This window comes from Fusarium tjaetaba (genome assembly GCF_013396195.1).
Source record: "Fusarium tjaetaba strain NRRL 66243 chromosome Unknown NRRL66243_c0000032, whole genome shotgun sequence".
Classification (NCBI taxonomy): Eukaryota; Fungi; Ascomycota; class Sordariomycetes; order Hypocreales; family Nectriaceae; genus Fusarium; species Fusarium tjaetaba.
Genome location: NW_023501228.1, coordinates 14,874 through 32,540, shown reverse-complemented (window position 1 = coordinate 32,540; position 17,667 = coordinate 14,874). Strand labels below are relative to the sequence as shown.

At 49.6% G+C, this 17,667-nt stretch overlaps 9 protein-coding genes across 9 annotated transcripts; 5 read left to right on the top strand and 4 right to left on the bottom strand.

Moving 5' to 3' along the window:
* Positions 1–603: 603 nt before the first annotated feature.
* Positions 604–1,644, top strand: FTJAE_1782 (cyclin f-box; the record flags this gene model as incomplete). The annotated part of the gene is made up of 2 exons (XM_037347907.1): positions 604–745; positions 932–1,644. 2 exons carry the CDS (start codon positions 604–606, stop codon positions 1,642–1,644), a joined length of 855 nt encoding a protein of 284 aa, XP_037211117.1.
* A 197-nt stretch (positions 1,645–1,841) lies between these two features.
* Positions 1,842–5,185, bottom strand: FTJAE_1781 (beta-lactamase 2; the record flags this gene model as incomplete). Its single annotated transcript, XM_037347906.1, has 5 exons — positions 1,842–2,717; positions 2,774–2,934; positions 3,528–4,487; positions 4,537–4,812; positions 4,861–5,185. 5 exons carry the CDS (start codon positions 5,183–5,185, stop codon positions 1,842–1,844), a joined length of 2,598 nt encoding a protein of 865 aa, XP_037211116.1.
* Positions 5,186–5,607: 422 nt separating this feature from the next.
* FTJAE_1780 (phospholipid-translocating ATPase) lies at positions 5,608–6,565 on the top strand (the record flags this gene model as incomplete). Its single annotated transcript, XM_037347905.1, has 3 exons — positions 5,608–5,855; positions 5,914–6,257; positions 6,312–6,565. The coding sequence occupies 3 exons, from the start codon at positions 5,608–5,610 to the stop codon at positions 6,563–6,565; spliced, it is 846 nt and encodes a 281-aa protein (XP_037211115.1).
* A 329-nt stretch (positions 6,566–6,894) lies between these two features.
* FTJAE_1779 (uncharacterized protein) lies at positions 6,895–8,790 on the bottom strand (the record flags this gene model as incomplete). Its single annotated transcript, XM_037347903.1, has 1 exon — positions 6,895–8,790. The coding sequence occupies one exon, from the start codon at positions 8,788–8,790 to the stop codon at positions 6,895–6,897; it is 1,896 nt and encodes a 631-aa protein (XP_037211114.1).
* A 745-nt stretch (positions 8,791–9,535) lies between these two features.
* FTJAE_1778 (Dolichol-phosphate mannosyltransferase subunit 3) lies at positions 9,536–9,921 on the top strand (the record flags this gene model as incomplete). The annotated part of the gene is made up of 3 exons (XM_037347902.1): positions 9,536–9,583; positions 9,632–9,700; positions 9,760–9,921. The coding sequence occupies 3 exons, from the start codon at positions 9,536–9,538 to the stop codon at positions 9,919–9,921; spliced, it is 279 nt and encodes a 92-aa protein (XP_037211113.1).
* Positions 9,922–10,104: 183 nt separating this feature from the next.
* FTJAE_1777 (uncharacterized protein) lies at positions 10,105–12,527 on the bottom strand (the record flags this gene model as incomplete). Its single annotated transcript, XM_037347901.1, has 2 exons — positions 10,105–10,235; positions 10,286–12,527. The coding sequence occupies 2 exons, from the start codon at positions 12,525–12,527 to the stop codon at positions 10,105–10,107; spliced, it is 2,373 nt and encodes a 790-aa protein (XP_037211112.1).
* A 750-nt stretch (positions 12,528–13,277) lies between these two features.
* FTJAE_1776 (oxidoreductase family) lies at positions 13,278–13,955 on the top strand (the record flags this gene model as incomplete). Its single annotated transcript, XM_037347900.1, has 1 exon — positions 13,278–13,955. The coding sequence occupies one exon, from the start codon at positions 13,278–13,280 to the stop codon at positions 13,953–13,955; it is 678 nt and encodes a 225-aa protein (XP_037211111.1).
* A 372-nt stretch (positions 13,956–14,327) lies between these two features.
* Positions 14,328–15,668, top strand: FTJAE_1775 (uncharacterized protein; the record flags this gene model as incomplete). The annotated part of the gene is made up of 1 exon (XM_037347899.1): positions 14,328–15,668. The coding sequence occupies one exon, from the start codon at positions 14,328–14,330 to the stop codon at positions 15,666–15,668; it is 1,341 nt and encodes a 446-aa protein (XP_037211110.1).
* A 141-nt stretch (positions 15,669–15,809) lies between these two features.
* On the bottom strand, positions 15,810–16,674 carry FTJAE_1774 (xanthine phosphoribosyltransferase 1; the record flags this gene model as incomplete). Its single annotated transcript, XM_037347898.1, has 3 exons — positions 15,810–15,971; positions 16,021–16,446; positions 16,642–16,674. The coding sequence occupies 3 exons, from the start codon at positions 16,672–16,674 to the stop codon at positions 15,810–15,812; spliced, it is 621 nt and encodes a 206-aa protein (XP_037211109.1).
* Positions 16,675–17,667: the final 993 nt, after the last annotated feature.

The window sequence follows — 17,667 nt, the reverse complement described above, 5'->3', positions numbered from 1 at the left end:
CTTGACTCTGGGGGAGCGAACGGGACCCCGTATTTTCCGCGAGCTATGGTCGTATGTGCCCATCATCTCACGATGTCCAATCCAAAAATCCATGGTGTTGTGGCTGAGGTGGGCTCGCTTATCTGACCCACCTAATTCTTAGCCGAGTCTCCACCCAGCAGACGTCAATGTTGGTGACCACAGGTACTCTGCTTTTTATTTCACACATTGTCGCCCATGATAGTATCTGCGCGCATGCTTGTAATCTGGGCTGCCGCCAATATACTAACCTCAGACTCCGTGGCGTTATTAGACACCGAAGACTCGCCTTTAGTGGGCACGGCACTGAATCTGCTCCAATAGAAGGGACCTCCTCTTGATGTGTGTATGTGAACTCAGCCTTTGAAAATGGCCAGATTGGTAGCTAAGAGACAGATGATTAGAGAAACGAGCCATAAGCAACATAGATTAGAGAGGGCGTTCCACTTGATGTCCGCGTTTCTTAGGTGATAAGTGCGGGTCGCATCCCTAAGGCCTGATCGGAATCATCCATCGCCACGTCTCTCAAGGCCCATGGCTCTCACCCACTCAAGTTTGCCGACAAATTCATGAATGGCCGCCATCATGCTCCGCGGATATCGCTCCGCTACAGAATACAGTTTCGACGAAGAACATACCGACGCCATTGTTAGAACAGCCGCCTACCATCGCAAAGACTTTGCTCTCTCCATGATCTGGTTCTCGTCGAGTGAGCACATCAATATTCGTCAGTCAATAGCAACACCCTTCCAGCGGGCTTCAAATCTCAGATTCGGCTGCCTCGATCGGCTACCACTGGAGCTCCTCCATGATATGTTGGTCCGTCTTGATGTGCATTCTCTGTTCAAGTTTCGACAAGCAAATTGTCGATCGCGACAGGCGGTAGACTCTCTCAAGCAGTATTAGATAATAGTTTTACACGGCCTGAATCTTTTCTGCGCTTTACTACGAACACGACTTGCTGTTGACATTTCTCTACTCGACTTTTACAATGTCCTGTGTCTCAAGTCTTGTAGTCTTTGCGGCGAGTTTGGTGGGTATATGTCGCTCCTATCATGGACGCGGTGCTGTTTCAAATGTCTCAAGGAGGCTCCCGAGATTCGAGTACAAACTCTTTCCGCTGTAAAGAAGGAGTTCCGCTTGACAAAGGTTGAGTTGAGCCAGCTGAAGTCATTCAAAACCTTTCCGGGCATATACTCGATGGAGGAATCTGTGTACAAATCCCGTTTTACGATCGTGTCTCTTCATCATGCCAGTTTGATTTCCAGACGACAATCCCCAGCAACTATGCAATTCCAGCCAGAGAGGTCAGAGCGAAGCAAGAAATTCAACTTCATGGGGTCATGTGCTCTTCCTTATTACGATAAAGTAACCGGCAATGTTGAACACGGAATGTCGTGTGCCGGGTGTCAACTTGCTCTCGAGAAAGACATCATCGGTGCCGGAGGCGAGAGATGGGCATTTGAGGCTCGAGATAAAGTATACGCTCAAGATGGCTTTTTGAAACATTTTCGATGGTGTGAACAGGCACAGCTACTGTGGAAATCAAGTTGTGAAGGTAGACACAGGCCAACCGAGCTGCCAGAGGCTGCTCGAAGAGGCGGCTACTTTAATGAAAGGGCATGAGGGATATGAAATAGCATTTGGCCAAAGTTTGGCCCATTCTTATAATTGGACGGTATTTGATGTTCGTACTAGATGAACTCCATCTCCTTATAGTTGATAAACTTGGGCTTGTACACTTTGTTGAGGTTTGGATAAGTATGAAGCCAAAATCTTTTGTATTTTTACCTGCAATCAATTTTTAAAGCTACAAAACTGTTTTAAAGAGTCTCCTTTGACACTGGCTCTTCTTCGGGACTGTTCTTAACAAATGAAGATCTCTCGGAGGCTTGTTTTTCATCTGCCCACAAAGGCTGGTCGTCAAAGCTAAACTTGAGAATTTCCGGACGTTGATAATGACCAGCAGCATCAACCCAAACCTTGACCTGTCCAAGCTGGGACAGATCCACCTCAGCCTTGACAAGCTTCTCTTCAGCTCCAGTATGTGGCCCAGCAAGAAATGAGCAAAACGGGTGAATGACGGCAGACCAGCCCCCGCCCGCCTTGACAAACTCCTGCTTGCCTAGATTCTTCTCCATCCACTCGAGACAAGTCTCATCAACGTAGTTCGAAGCAGTGATGACAAAGACTTGAGCTGTTAGGGCATGTGATTTCATCAAAGCCTCGATTTGAGAATCAGCCACGGCCTCGAAGCCAGCCATGGTTGACAAAGCAGGCCAGGCACCAGCATGGATATGTTCGTGCTGCGTTATGAGGGCTTGGCGTGCGCCGTTCATGGTATGTTCCCAACAACAAAGACCGCCTAGGTTGAAAGGCCGCCCTGAAGCTGTCAGTTTGTAGGTTCGTAGAGTATGACCACCACCTTGCGCCCAGACAGAGCGTTCAACATATGTTGGCTGTAGCTTGCGATGCACGCCCAACAAGCTGCCATTTGCATCTATATTCACTTGAGAATTGAAGAGCGTGTAACCTTGAGCAATACGCTCTGAAATACCGAGGCTGATGGCTACCCCAGTGCGACGGCAGGCAGCCGAGATGCGTGCGATTTCGTCGCCGTCTTGGACAACGACACTCTCATCGGCATATTTGGCAAGGGCCCCTACTTGTTGGAGTGGCGGGTAGCACTCGATCCAATACTGTGCCATGTTAGTTATGCCATTGCAGCGCAGAGGGCGAATAATGAAGGACGTACCGGATAACCAGGAATAAACGTCTCCGGAAAGACCAACAGCTCAATGTTCTCTTTGCCCGCTTGCTCAATCAAGTTGATAACCTTGTCAGTAGTAGCGGCCTTGTTCATAAACACGGGCGCGGCGTGTACCGCTGCAACAACGACTTTGTAATCCATGAAGCCTATGGACTTGTTGTATTAAATGATGAACGACCTAAAGCGAGCGCCGCAAGTTGTGAGCCAATGGCGAAATAAACAATGAAACCAGGATAACTTTACAGAGTTACAATGTATGAGATGGCAATGAGGGGTCATGGGATATTCACGGCATATTTCCGCGTTACTAGCCGGTGAAGTCTCTCATGAACGTATGATAAGCATCCATTTCCTGCAGGGAATGCTTGCAGATCTACAATTGGGTTGCAGGCTTATGGACCCCACGTTCTGGGAAGAGTCACATCTGTGGGCAAGGGTTGACCTGAGGTAGGACAGTTACCAAGTTCTCTGTGCCAATTTAACCTCTTAGTTACCGATCTGAATTTCTAGTAACGTATGCCAAATTTATCCAAGTTTTCTTATCACATAGAAAAGAGATCACAAGTCTTCTTGCCTCCCTTTTGACAACCAAGGCGTAATATACCAGATCCCACCCGCACCAGTACCATACTAAATCGACGCGGTACCGTTACAAACCGAGTACCAAAGGCGCTGATTGTAATACCCCGAACAGCCCCCTTTGCTGAAATATCGATGAAAAACTCATCGATAGACACACCTCCGTACGTGACGGAATCCACACTGAACCAGCTAGCACAGTACGAACTGGACGGCGAAGAGGCGTCAATGATCTCGTATACCGCCCGCCAGCTCTCAGTTCTAGCCTTTCCGTCTGTTTGCCTCTGCAACCCCGTCGGGTACAATCTCATGCTGACGTTTCCTGAGCCAGTCGATGACTCTGAAACAATCAGTCGGATCGAATGAAACATGTCACGGCCATCAACAAGCCAAGACGTGACACCCAGTCCCGGTAAACTATCCTGCACAGCTAATTTCAAGCCATTTTTTCCATCTCCGTAGCGGCCACTGTAACTTCGTCTTGCTTGTCGCTTAGCAGCCTGCTCCAAAGCAGGAACTAGCTTTGAAACAACCGCACCTGGAATCATGCCCACAATTCCCGGAGCATCAGGTCCAGCAGCCAGGACAGTGAGTCCAACGCCCCAATCTGGTAGTAAAGCTATCAGACTGCTGTACATCCCCAGCTTACCGCCCTTGGTGTACATCCAACTGGTTCTGTTGGTGGAAGGAACGCGAGCAATCTCCCATGGAGCGCCGACTGCAACCTGTGGATCGGCAGTGAAACTGAGGGGTTTCATCCATCTTTGGGTTTGGGAGGGCGACAACATCTCATAGGTCAAGATAGACTGCCCGATCCTGCGTAGGTCCGCTGTCGACAAATATATTCCTCCGGCTGGTCCCTCATCGCGTGTGTCGACATCATACCAAGAGCTGCTTGGGTTATCAGGTATGATAGATGAGTCGGTGCTAGCTGGCTTTGCATAACTTGTAAAATTCAAGCCAAGAGGGACGATAAGCTGGCGCGATAGGATATCAGGATACTTCGTTCCAGTGATATTCTCAAGCGCATAAGCCATGATTTGGTAGCCGATGTTGGAGTATATAGGGGTTGAAAACGCCGCTTCGACTGGGTGACGGTTCCGTATGGCGTCAAAGAAGGCTATGATAGGTGTCAGTATTATGCGAGACATTGGATGAGTACAACATACCAGTGCGGTTGCAAGGATACAAGACGCTTTTTCCACAGTAGGCAAAGTCAACCGGGCGAACCGACGGAAATCCCAATCGTTCTAGTTGGCGGTCCGTCGAAGCAGGGCTTGGGAAGTCTCGTGGTATACCAGCCATTTGCGATGCGAGTGCGCCGATGGTTATGACATCCCAGTCCACATATCTAAGATGAGAGGCATGGTTCTTCCTCAGCTCTGCAGAGATATCTGCTAGCTCGGGCACATATCGTGTGACCGGCTGGTTGAATGACACGTCCCCTACCTCCAGTAGGTATACATAGGCTGTGAGCAATTTTGAGATGCTACCTATGCGATAAACTGTCGTATCATTGACGATATGGACGCCGTGTCCACGGTATGCGGCTGAGTGATGATAGGTGAAAAGGGGTTGTTTGTCTGCCGCCGTATAGATGTCGATGGAGAAAGATGTGTTCTGAAAGTCGATATCGATGCTTGGAATAAGCTTTAGGATTTCAGATACGGTACTCTTGATAGAAACATCGCCACCCAGTGCTGTTGGAATGGGCAAATCTGGTCCAAAGAGGGGACAAGGGCTCGAAGCTTGTACTGGTACTGTGCCAAAGCCCAAGAGGACTGCTAATGCAGCCGTTCCTAGAGTTTGAATGCGCATTTTGGATACAACTATACAGATCTTGACAGTGGTTCTGGGTCTCTATACTAATTTCATTCCAGAACTGAGCATGAAGTGGCTCTTATATACAGCTCGTACCATCTTGGCAATTCCCTTCAACCTGGACGAGAGTTGGATTACTGAGGGCAGATGGATCGCCACTCGATGGCCGTTCATATGCCGCTTAAAAGAATTGGACTTATCTACCGCTTGATTTCCGTATATAGCGTCGTTTTCAATCCGCTAGTCTCGGATGTGGTGTAAGTCGCTCGCCCCACGTCCTAGTCTATCACACATATTCTACATATATTAGAATCTCCTACGGCAAACAACTTCTCTCTTTTACCTCGTCTTACTTCTAGTCACTTTATTTCAATTCTCCTAAATATTCCTTCTTGTTTCATCTTCCTAATTGTGTCGCCATGAACACAACTACACCACTACGGAACGGCATCGCAGCCATAGATTTCTCGCCGCTTCTGGCCCCAGATGCAATTTTTCTTTCTTTCTACTCGATTTTCCTTCTTCTTCATGTCCTCATTGCTATTCGCTTCTGGCGTTTCTATGGGTATTCCATTGGGATGGTTTGTGGCATTCTATTGGAACTTGTTGGTTATTGTGGAAAGGTTCAGCTCTCACACAATCGAGACAACAAGAATGGGTACATCATGTAAGCTCCATCAAGCCTCTCTGCTCGTATTATGATGAATTCTAATGGGTATGAACAGGTATATCATCGGCCTCACACTTGGCCCGACATTTCTATCTTCTGCCCTCTATCTTAACATCAGTACACTTCAGCAACACTATCCTACATCTCGGTTCACTCGCATCAGCCCTCGCCTCTTTGCATCTCTATTTATCCTCGGCGATTTCATATGTCTTTGCTTCATAGGATGTGGCGGCTCTCTTGCGGCTATATTCGCAGAGAATCCAATCGGTGTTGACCTCATGATCGCCGGCTTAGCTGTTCAGGTCCTGTTCACAGCCATCTTTTGTCTCGCACTTTGGGTCATTTGCCGCCGCTCTTGGCCTGAAATCTGTCAGGAGAAGAGGTATCCTTACGTGATAGGTGAGAGTATCCTGTTGCCATGGAAATTCAACGACTAATGAGTGTGGTTTGCAGGTCTGGCGATAGCCTCCGCCTGTCTCTTCCTCCGCTCATGCTGGCGATGTGCAGAGCTAAGCGGAGGTTTCAACGGCCCCCTCGCGTCCATGGAAGGCGTGTTCTTTGCACTGGACAGCGTACCGATGGTAGTCATGACCGTCACCCTGACCATCTTTCACCCTGAGTTGTGGCTGGGTGCCCGCAAAGCCAACTCAGGAAAGCCTATTTGTGCCGGGAACTATACTATGTCGTATGTGCAGACAAAGGGTTGAGGATTTATCATTCCTGGTACCCCAGTATTTGGATCACGTTTTGGTGTCGTTATAAAAACGATGATTAATTATCAGCCCCCGAAACTAGCTAAGTAATAGCATCTTTCACGCCCTGAAGGATAGGTATCTAAAGACAATCTATGAATACAAACTCCGTAACATGTTGTACGGCCAGCATAACTCTGACTTCTTTTTATTTTCCCCTGCCTTTTCTTCTTGTCCCTTTCCGAGATATCACAATGCAAATCAGAGAGCCTGTATGACCATCAAATATGAGAAAGAGTACTCGGGACTCTTAAAGAAGAGTCATGAAGACTTTAAAAAAACAGTCATCGGCCGTTATTGGCGCTTTTGATCGCCTCGTTCAAAGATGAGAGCTGCCCGTCCAACTTCTCGACCAAGCATGGTGTATCCTTGTGCGATTTTGCTGTTGCCACGGCATCTTTCAGCAATGCCGCCTTTGCTGCAAAGCTTCTCGCCCCTTGCGTTAGAGAAGCCTCCCCGTGGCTTTCGGAACCGACGGAAGCCTTGTTGAAATTGATGAGTTTCTTCCCGCGGTCACACAACCAATAAGCAGTGCCAGCACAGATATCGCGCAGGATGTCTGGGGAAAGGTCGATCAGGGGATAGGCAACAGTGCCTTGAGGTGTGCTCTGGCATACTTTCTGCGACTGGAGCCGCTTAACAGCTTCTGTTATATCGTTCGTCATTGCCAAGGTTTGGTATTCGATAAGGTGATTCAGCATAACCGCCTCCAGTGAGATGGGGTTAGTTATCCCACGTTCCGAAGCACATCTTTCGATCTGCATGCAGCAGTTGTGTTCGAGAAATAGAAGGACAGCTTGTTGCAGCTGGCGCGCTTGGGTCAGTCTCCCAGTACCGTGTTCAGCAGTCAGGCTGAAGTCTCGTTTAGTGTCCCAAAGTAAGTAAGGGGGCAACTTCTTACGCCACTCTTCCAGTTGACCGTATAACTCGACCACATTTTGGTGGCTGACATTTGCATGTCCAGCAGCGACACCCAGAAAGTCATGGTTGATCTTTCTTACGATGATGGCTAAGGAGAGTATTGCATCAAGATATGTTCGCTCTTCATGCTCTGGTAGTTGCTCGATAATTTCAGCATGGCCGTCCCTGATACGAGATGGGGACTTTTGGTCGAGGGCGCGGAAAGTATCTTTACCATACACGTACCAGAAAAGCAACCTTTTTCGCTCTTCTGTCCCATGCAAGGGTGCTGAGGAGCCTTTGGACAAGGACGTGTGGCAAAGAATCTGATATTGTAGTGTCATGAGGACCAGGCTGTCGTGTGTTAGGAAAAGGCTGCCAAGCTGGGAATGGAGCGCTGTGTTGACATCTCCAGCCGGTTCGTAGGCAAAGTCGACCATGAGAGCCAGAGCTTCAAGGTCGTCCAGTCTGATTGATTGCTTGTCCCCTGTAGCTGACCTTGCCTCCAGCCATGCTCGTCTGAACTCGCTCGCCAGCCGCTGCTGCACCAGCCATTTTTGCGACATCGATAGGAAGGGGCATCCTCGGCATGCTACAGCGTACACCAATGCAGGGCTGGCTCTGTGGCTCGTGTAGTCCGCTTGGAATGAGTTTCTGTCTAGTATCGGGATAGCGAGCGACGCCAGGTCAAAGTAAGCGTCGATTGCTGCTTTTAGAGTGCTCGGATCAAGCTCGTGGATTTCGTAAGGGTTTTGCAAAGCATCTACGATCTCCCCATTGGCGTATATCCGAGGACTGTTGGGCATATCGTCGAAGTTGTAGTCGTGCGTAAAAACACTGTCAAGAAACGAGATACTCTCAGCTCCCAGATCCCAACTAATATCTTGCCATGCAGGCTCAGAGTCAACAGCCGGATATTGTAGTCTTGGGTCAATAGGCAATACCTCAGTCTGGGGTAGGTCAATCTGGGGCAGGGCGGAGATATTCTTCTCCTCATTGACTAGATAGGTATCGTTGGTACTGCCGGGAGGGTTACCATCATCGGCCACATGCCCGTCATCGGGACTGGATGAGATTCGACGAGCGGCGGCAGAACGGACACCACGGCGCATGCGTTTGGCTCGACTGCGGTCATCGGAATTCGCACAAGCTATATCCCGTAACTCACAATGGGAGCACTGAGTATAGCCTTCGGATTCACGCGATACCCAATCGCACTTGATCTTGCGCCGAAAGCAAAAGTCGCAAGACTGTCGCTTGAGACCAGGCTTCAGATACATTTAGCTGTACAAAATCGAGCAAACTGAATGGCCAAATTGCTGGAGAAACGGTGAAGGTTGAACGGAAAATGGGCGTCGTTCCACTCAGTTTTCGGGACTTGAGCGGGAGAAAGACGGGCATGTCCACGTAAGTAGGTTGCTAAACAACAAGGTGCTAGACCGAACACGCCGTTGACGCCAGTGTTGATGTTTATTCTGGTTGATGAAGGTTGATGGGTTGAATCAAAGTGCAGTCGGCAACCCGTGAGAAGCTGCCATCATTACGAATGGAACTTAATCAAGGAAAGCGGAAGGAAGTGGTGGTGGAACTGGAAGGAGGCCCGTCGTTACCTCTGTAAAAAATACCGTTATGTCAAAACGGAAGGTACCTTCACGCTAAGAAGGGCAGATATCTCAAGTTCAACGTCTGTACATCCTGATCGGTTTCCTGAGACCAGACTTTTATTGATATGAATAGAACTGATATGGCCTTTAATAAAAGTGTCAATAAGGAGACATGAAGCTTGTTGAATTATTAAACAATATTGTAAGAAAATAATAAGTTGCTATTCATCCCTGGAACAAAAGCTTCGTATGTAGGGTAAGTAGGTTGAGGTCTCCAAGTGCTTACCTAACACAGTCTTAGTCATCCAAACAGCTCCAACAACGCGCACCCCTGACACGTCTCCTCAAGCACCACGATACCATCACATTTCCTCCCCCGCGCTCATTCCAACACCACGCTCCTTAAAAAAGAACCGCCAAGATGACTCGCGCTCAGCAGACCATTTCTCTCGCCCTCTTGGTTTCTTCTGTATGCCTACCGTAACAATCTTGGTGGAATTGAGCTAACGCTGTGCAGCTCTACCTTGCCCTCTTCCTCGAGCTCATCCCCCTTCCTCCTCTGATCCAGGAGCAGATCGTCCCTGTGGTATGACACCCCCTAAACAGATACTCCAAACTTCAATTCTCTAACCGCCGGCATTGTAGCTCCCCTTCTGGGCCCTCGTCTCCTTCGGCGCATACCTCCTCTTCCGTCTCGGCTTCGGCATCCTTACCTTCAACGACGTCCCCAACGCACACAAGGAGCTCACGGCGGAGATTGAGCAGGCCAAGGTTGAGCTCCGACAGCTCGGCGTCACTGTCGACTAAATTGGCGAAAAGCGGACACGCACTCGATGATCTAAACGGCAATAGAAGGGTTAGGGTGGATGGTAGATGAGGTTACAAAATTTTAATCACAATAATCTGGTATCTTGTTCTTGCGACCTGCGCAGAGGAATTCTACACATCATACGCCTATCCTTGTGAGGTCTGCCATCTATATGGACTCTATCATGATTGCTCGCCGGCAATGAGTGCTACAATTGTTCGTACAGCTGTTTCGGGTTCTTCGTGTCCATGTACAAGTTCTTCAAAAAGCTTGGGGATCTTTGCAAGTGATCCTCGTTCGTCTGTTTGGTGCCCTGTGATCGTCAGTGACTGTTTACATCATTGTAGTCGTGCATGTACTCACATTTCCCTGGAGCGCCAACCAAGACCGAAAGTCTGGTTTGCGCTTCTCCAGTCCAGTCAAACTCGGTCTTCCATCCCAGTCGTACCGTGGCGCCTGACTCCTCTGCATCGCCGTACGGAACTGATATATCGAAGTGTTGCTGGCCCAAATAGCGAATGAGGTCTGCTTTCTTGACAGATTCTACTTGCGTCGGCTCGTCCTCATCCGAATCCTCACCGCTGTCCCTCCTCCGTCGATGTTTCTTTGACCTCATTCGAGCTGCAGCCTCCGATACACCGTCCTTTGAGCCTAGACTTTGTTCCAACTGGCACCAAAAGCCTGCTCTATCGAGAGCGACTCGAAGCCACTCACCCATGGCCCACGATAGGATACCGATATTGCGTTGCATGGAACGGTTGCAGTCACCTGTGCATATCTTGCGAATGAAAGGACCGAGCTCAGACTTTGCAGCTGGCTCCAAGGCTGTAACGTCGAGATCGAGAACCGTAAGCTCTGTGGCATTGACTGTCATCTCAATCTTGGCTGTAAAGATTCCTGGTATCTCGCGTGATCGAAGCGTAATGGAGTAGTGCTGCCTCAGTGGCTCACCTTCAGCCTCTGGTAGTATGGACGTATTGGATGTCATCGAGAATGGTGTAAAAAGCTCAAGGTAGGGCAACTCCTCTATCGCTGTCATGGCCACGGGATGATGTGACTTGATGTCAGGCTGCTTCTCCTCAATCGGTCGGACCGCTGGGGCTGTAGGCTTGCTGAAAGGTAATAGAGCAGCGGGATTTAGCGCCGCTTGTAATAACTGTTGTGATGCTGTTTTGCTCTGTTCTGTGCCAGTAGACATTAGGTGACGTTCGATAAGGCTGATGACCTCGTCTTGATTTGTCGGTGCAAGTATGCGGCCAGACTGTTGCATCAATCGAATGCGCTCATTCTCCTTTCGCGCGATTTCAAGGTCCTTTTTCAAGCTCTCTATCTCCTTCTGAACCCTATCCCGCTCCTTCTTCTTCTCTGCATCTGGATCAAAGGCCCGGGGTTGTCTAGCCTCTGGAGCGTTGGTTTGAACAGGTGGCGGCTCTCTGAGTGCCGAGCCCGCCTGAGCGAAGCTCTTCCTTGGCTTCTCCAACAGACGTGACGGCGGTTTGCCAAGTGGAGAGTCCCGTTGCTGTGAGAACTCGCGGAATCTGACTGGGCTGTTCTGGAAGCTCTTTCGCGGTCCTGTGTCGCGTGGCGGTAGTCGAGGTACTGGTTGTGAAACTGATGGAGCAGCGTCTTGCGAGTTCGGTTGCACTAATGGTGGTATCTTTGGAGGCGGCATTGAAGCTGGCGGGGGCGAGGATGAGAAGTCTGGCAAAGGCGGTGGTGGGCTTGGAGAGTCTCGTTCAGGTTCGGGATCAGGCTGGGGTTCGGTCTCAAGATCTGACACTGATTCTTGTTCTGGCTCCGCTTCTGGTTCTACGCCTTGCTCAGGCTCTCCATCCGGTTCTTCCTCCGCTTCTGGCTCTGGCGCTGCAGCAGCTTGAGCTGGAGACGGTGACCTAATTGGGGATGAAGATCGCGCTGGAATCTCGAGATCATACGAGGAAAACGACCGTGCTGGCGACGGGCTTCTAGCCGCTGATGGGGATTTCGCTGGTGACGTCTCCTCGGCAGGTGCCAGCTCTTCAGACTGAATGGGAGTGTTCTCCTCAGGCTCCTCCATAGGCTCATCCGAAGGCAATCCAAGCTGAGGCTCTGGCATAGAAGCAGGCGGCAACTCAGGCTGCGGCATCGAAGCAGAGGGCGCATCAACATCCATCCTAATCCCAGCCTGAGGCGATCTTCTCAAAACCTTCCCCCGAAACGGATTAAAGTCATCTTCCTCCGCGCTCACACCCGCTCTCGAAGACGTCCTCCTAGCAGCAGAAGCCATTCCTCCTCCCACACGTCTAATCGATCCTGGAGTCGTATCCTCAGGGCGCGTAGGCGTAGGAGCATCACTAACAATCCTACTCGTTGCCAATCGCGCTGCAAGAGCTTCCGAAGGACTATCAAAAGTAAATTGACCGGAAGCTCGTGCGCTCGGTAACTTCTGCGGTGATCTTGATCTTCGGCGCTCAAAAGCCTCGGGGTTATTTCGTGACATGCTTGCTTTGGTTGGCGATGCGTATGATGGCCGTCTTCTTTGCGGTGACGCAGGTTCTTCAGTTGCGCCGACATTGAGAGAAGTGCGCGGCGAAGTACGCCTTCGCTTTGGCGCAGATTCCTCCATTTTATGTGATTATTGGGTGATTTGAGGAAATTGGTTATAACATTTGGCGATGTTGAATTGTCTTGTCGATAATTGGTGGTTGCATTGGTTCGTGTTTACTTTCGATGACCCTGTCGCGTCTGCGGAAGTGGGCCTCACCGCTTACCGAAACGGGCAAATTGTTTTCGCGATGCCAAATGTGGATTGAGGTTACACAAGCGTCTTTCAAACACCTGAGGGCTGTAAAATGAGTGTATAAAGGCCTGAAATGGACTCCAGGTCGCGCTTTTACCCATAGGAGCCTTAACTCAATAGTGATCGGATAGCCGACAACCGCCCCAGGTGGATTCACAGCCCAGCCTCGAATGAATCACGTGCTTCCTACTTGATCGCATGAGAACCTTCAAGCCATCTGGTGCAAATGATATAACTGAGCATCTGTTCGAACTTTGAGAAGATGTTCAGGTACTAGATGCCATCTTTCGATTATACTGAGTTAACGTTTGTGAGTCTGAAGTTGTCACCAACAAAGTTCAAGAGGCTCAATTCCGCCCCCACGCACCCCAGTTTTTGCTAGCTTCACCCCTGCCGATGACGTCCGAGGCGAAAGTGACGGACTTCCGACCCTCAACACCAACTTTCTCGGCTCTCGCTATTTGCATTACCAACCCAACTTCCTCACTTTTCCGTCCGCCACTCCTCCTCTTTCAACGCCCAAAAGCCTCCCTCGCCATATCCCTATACACATCAATTAAGCAGCGCCGATTCACAATGTCAATACCGTCCAGATTACTACCTCGGCTACGACCCTTAATACCCTCACGAAGCATCGTCAGCGGCGCACCAAACCGCACAGAAGACTGGCCGCAGCGCAGCTCTCTCGGCCCTTACTACGAAGTAATCCTCAATAACCCGTCCCACATCCCAATCGATAAACCAGAAGTCCCACCCAAAACAGCAGACCCCTCAGTGCAATCCGAGTTCCCCACGAAAACCGCCGTGCAAACACCAGAAGAAAAAGCACGTTTAGTCTTTGGCTCACGCCTCTTCGGCTCCGCAGAAAAAGACGAGCGCCTAGCAGCCCGAAAAGCAAAAGCGACATACATAGCCGGCGTGCTCGTACCGCCCAAGCCCGTTGAGCCAGATAATTGCTGCATGAGCGGGTGTGTAAACTGCGTGTATGACCAGTACCGCGATGAACTGGAGGAGTGGCAGCTCAAGAACGCAGAGGCACAAGCTGCGCTGAGAAAACACGAGGGGTCTATGGATTCGGACGGTGGAGGGTCAGAGTCGAATTGGGTTGCGCCAGAGGTTGGAAAGGCTAAGATCGCAAAGGACTTTTGGGACGAGGAGCTGTATGCGGATTTGCCAGTCGGGATCAGAGAGTTTATGAAGACGGAGAAGCTTTTGAAGAAGAGGCATGAGAGTGAGGGCACCAAGGACAGCTGAGTGAAGCGTGAGTTTGAAAGGTTATTTGGGCATGAGTCATGATGGAAAAGCTTATACCCCTTGTTTGCGTTTTACTCATTGGGGGTTTGGATGATAGAGTTGATGATTAGACTATAGACAAGAATATCTGTGTTATATAAACTTTTAAACTGGGAGAAGTTTGTTATCACAAACTTTGAGCCTGACATATAAGACTTGCGCTGGCCCGCTTCCAATGTCAATCTTTTTTAAACCTGTAATCTTTTCTGCCTCCGCGATTCACAACCCAAGGGCGCTTATCCTGAAGCACGAGCAACTCAATTGGCTCCGACACCGCGAAAACTCAACAACCTCTTTATAACAGCTGGCGAAGCAAACGCTCCCCATAACACCATGGCAAGCACTCAAAAGCGCCGCCTTCCTCACGTCGTTACCCTACTCACACAAGAAGACAACACGACTGAGACACAGGAAGGAGACAGCAAATATGCTCTCAGCACAGAGTACGACTGTGACCCCAGAAAGCTCGCTTCGTACAATGGCTCCTCCTGGTGCCTCGCCTCCTGGTGCCTCCCGGAACTCTGGGATGCAGCGGAATACCAACTCACAAAGATACCCTGCCACGACAACTCAAACATCCACAAAGTCCAAGTCGGAGGTATAAAATATGCCGCTAAACTTTCTGACAACCCCGAGGCTATCAAGAGAGAGGTGCAAAACCATATGTTGGTCGTAGAGCAAATGAATCTCTCATGGAGACGAGCGACACGGAAATTTTATGACAAACACGATGATCCTGCGTTAGAAATAAGTACAGGACCGAGACGCCGTGACAAGGTCAAATTCAATCGCCGTGGCACTCGATACCGAGGGCCTAAGTCGCCCCTTATCCCGGATTTCGTGTCCGATGTTATCCATCATGATCATGAAGGACAAGATATCGCAACAGCAGGATACGTTACCAGCTTTATTCCGACTTTCCAACCAGCCACAGTCCGCGCTCTTATCCGCACATTTGTCGATTCCAGTATTCGAGAGTCAGTCAAAAATGACCCGAACTTGTCAAACGTCAGGTTTCGAGTCCATCTCGGCTTGATGGCACCTCCAGACGAGCCCCTAAGCACAAGACTCCTCTCCCGCCCCGTGTATCTCGACCAGCTCCAGCACGAGGCAGAGCAACACCTGGAATTGTGGTGTGAGAGGATGGGCGTATCTCTTGCAATACTCCACTGGAAATGCAACTTAGATGCAGCTGGGGTCAAGTTCTATCTTGCACCCGATAAGAGAGGTCGTACGCAGCTGTGGATGACTGACTTTGGCGACTGCAAGCCTCTGCAGCCAGGCCAAGACGAAACAAAGGCCATGGCCGAAGCTGTGTATAACAATACAGTATGGCCGCGACCTCCGTTGAAGCGAGACAATCTCGATGGGGAAAAGTGGAGGCTGAAGGGTTGTGCTTATAGGAGCTTCATCAAAGCGTACGCTATCGCAAGCAATAGGATCTTGTCACGGGACTCGCCGGAATACGTCGAGCGCTACCCGGCCCTTATCTCCCGCGAGCTACTTGTGATGAACTTAGGCCCGATCCCAATTATTCTGAACTGGATCCAAGATAAACGAGATGAACGGAAAAAGTTAAGTCTGAAGTACTGGAAGGAGGCGACCTGGAATCGGGTATCTGGTGTGTTAGATGTTAGCAGGCGCAGGGTTCCTTCGCATTGCAGCTCGAACTAGTTCGTGTCTGGTGCTGTTTGGGTGGCATCATTGTATAGATAATCTTTTGAACCGATAGTTCAGGAATCTCATTCATCAAGTATATGATATCTCGTTTAAATCTGTGCGCCATTTTCCCAACTCCAAATTCTCAGAAATCACTTAGTTGCTCTTGGTCTGCAGGCTGGCGTTCCTGTCATGCTCGTCGATGTCGATGGCCTCCCAGGGGTAGTTGATCCAGACGTCGCCGACGGTCTCGGCAGCAGAGTAACGGGTGGCAAGCATATCATCGGGGAGCTTTCCCTTCTTGGGCTTGTCCTTGTTCTAAAGATTTGTTAGTTTGAGCTTGTGATTTCAGTATCGTGCTACATACGTGGAGGACAAAGATGCTGAACTCGGTCTTGGGAGCGGGAGCATCCGCGCCCATTCGCTGACGAGCAATCTCAACATCCTTCTCAAGCTCCTTGACAGCGTACTCGAGGGTTGTTCGGGTATCGTCGACCTCGTCAACGATAAGGATTCGCTTTCCGACGAGGTTCTGCATCTCGCCGAGAGCGGTCAAGTCGAGCCACTGTGTTCGGGTGACCTTTGTACCGGGGGCCTCGACCTCATCGTTGCCGAGAGACTCATAGAGGGAGAGACCGATGGCCTGGATGGGGATGTTGGGAGAGCCGGCTCTCTTGAGAAAAGATCGGAGAATTCGAGCGGGAACATAACCACCGCCACCGATGGCGATCAGAAGCTGGGGCTGGAAGTCTGCGAGAAGCTTCTCAGCGGACTTTTGGCACATTTTGTGCACCTGAGAAGCACGTCAGCAGCTGACCTTTTGTGTGTTTTGTGCCATAGCTGATGATAGAGGGCTATTTTCTACAGCTGTCATGTCCCCAGCAAACAGTGTTCCATCAAGTTGGTGATACTGTCGCATCGCTAGACTTTTCATGATGCGCATCACAACCCATCATCAAGGCGGGGTGGCGGGGTAAATTCTCCTTACATCGTTGTATGTGACGTAGAGCTTCTCGACCATTTTTGCGGTATTTACACGTCGCACGGAGCGTATTTTAGTATATAGATAGAAGAATGAAACGAGTTGCGACGGGGACAGATGAAGAGATATTAATGCCCAAGAGGAAGAAGGAAGAAGAAGGAAAAGAAGGAAAAGAAAAAAAAAAGCAGGGCCGAGGCAACCGCGCCTGCAAGAATTTGGGATCTTCAGGCAATTTTTTTGACATCTCCACATCATCGCTGAACGGATCCACTGTAATATTCGGAGTCCGCCGATGCTTAAAAAAGACCTTAATTAATCCGAGAGCCTCAAGAATATTCGTAAAATGTATATAAAAGCGACAATGGTCATCTCTTTAGAAGGAGGTATAGGAAATAGGAGAAGGGAGCTTCAGGGCCAAACTCGTGCTGCCTAACTTACAAGCCAAGCGCTGAGATTGGTTGGCTACGGAGCTGTAGAAATAACTTTATCGACTTGAACCAGCTGGTCTTTTAGATCACGCTGCTAACATCCTCGACCAATGATGAATGGAGTGCCTTATTTCCGATGCATTTTGACTCGCGACCAGGAACATATCCCATTCTTCTGAATCTGTATGTATCCAAGCCGCCAGCCACCTCATAGAGCTTGTGGTATAGGGTGACCACTTGCAAAGAAGAACAACTGTCGTATCACTCTGCCCAACGAGCAGAATTGCTGCCTGGCACTAATATCAGGGTGGTGTTATATGTTTGCCTGAGGTCACATCCACGAAATAAAAGGTCGACTATTTACAGCGACCATGGTTGTGCTCCCATAGGACGAAAATGTCCTAGACTAACCACTAGGTATCTACGACGAAACTAACTTAAGGTGAAAGAACGAACATCATTTGCACAACAGGACGTGTGTGAGGCGCGTGATGTGAGCCATCAGCTGTGGGGACTATCAACTCAAAATAACCCTTATCAAAGTCAATCCGGGCAGTATACCGGCTACCCAACACAATTGCCCAAGGGCACAACAGGACACCGT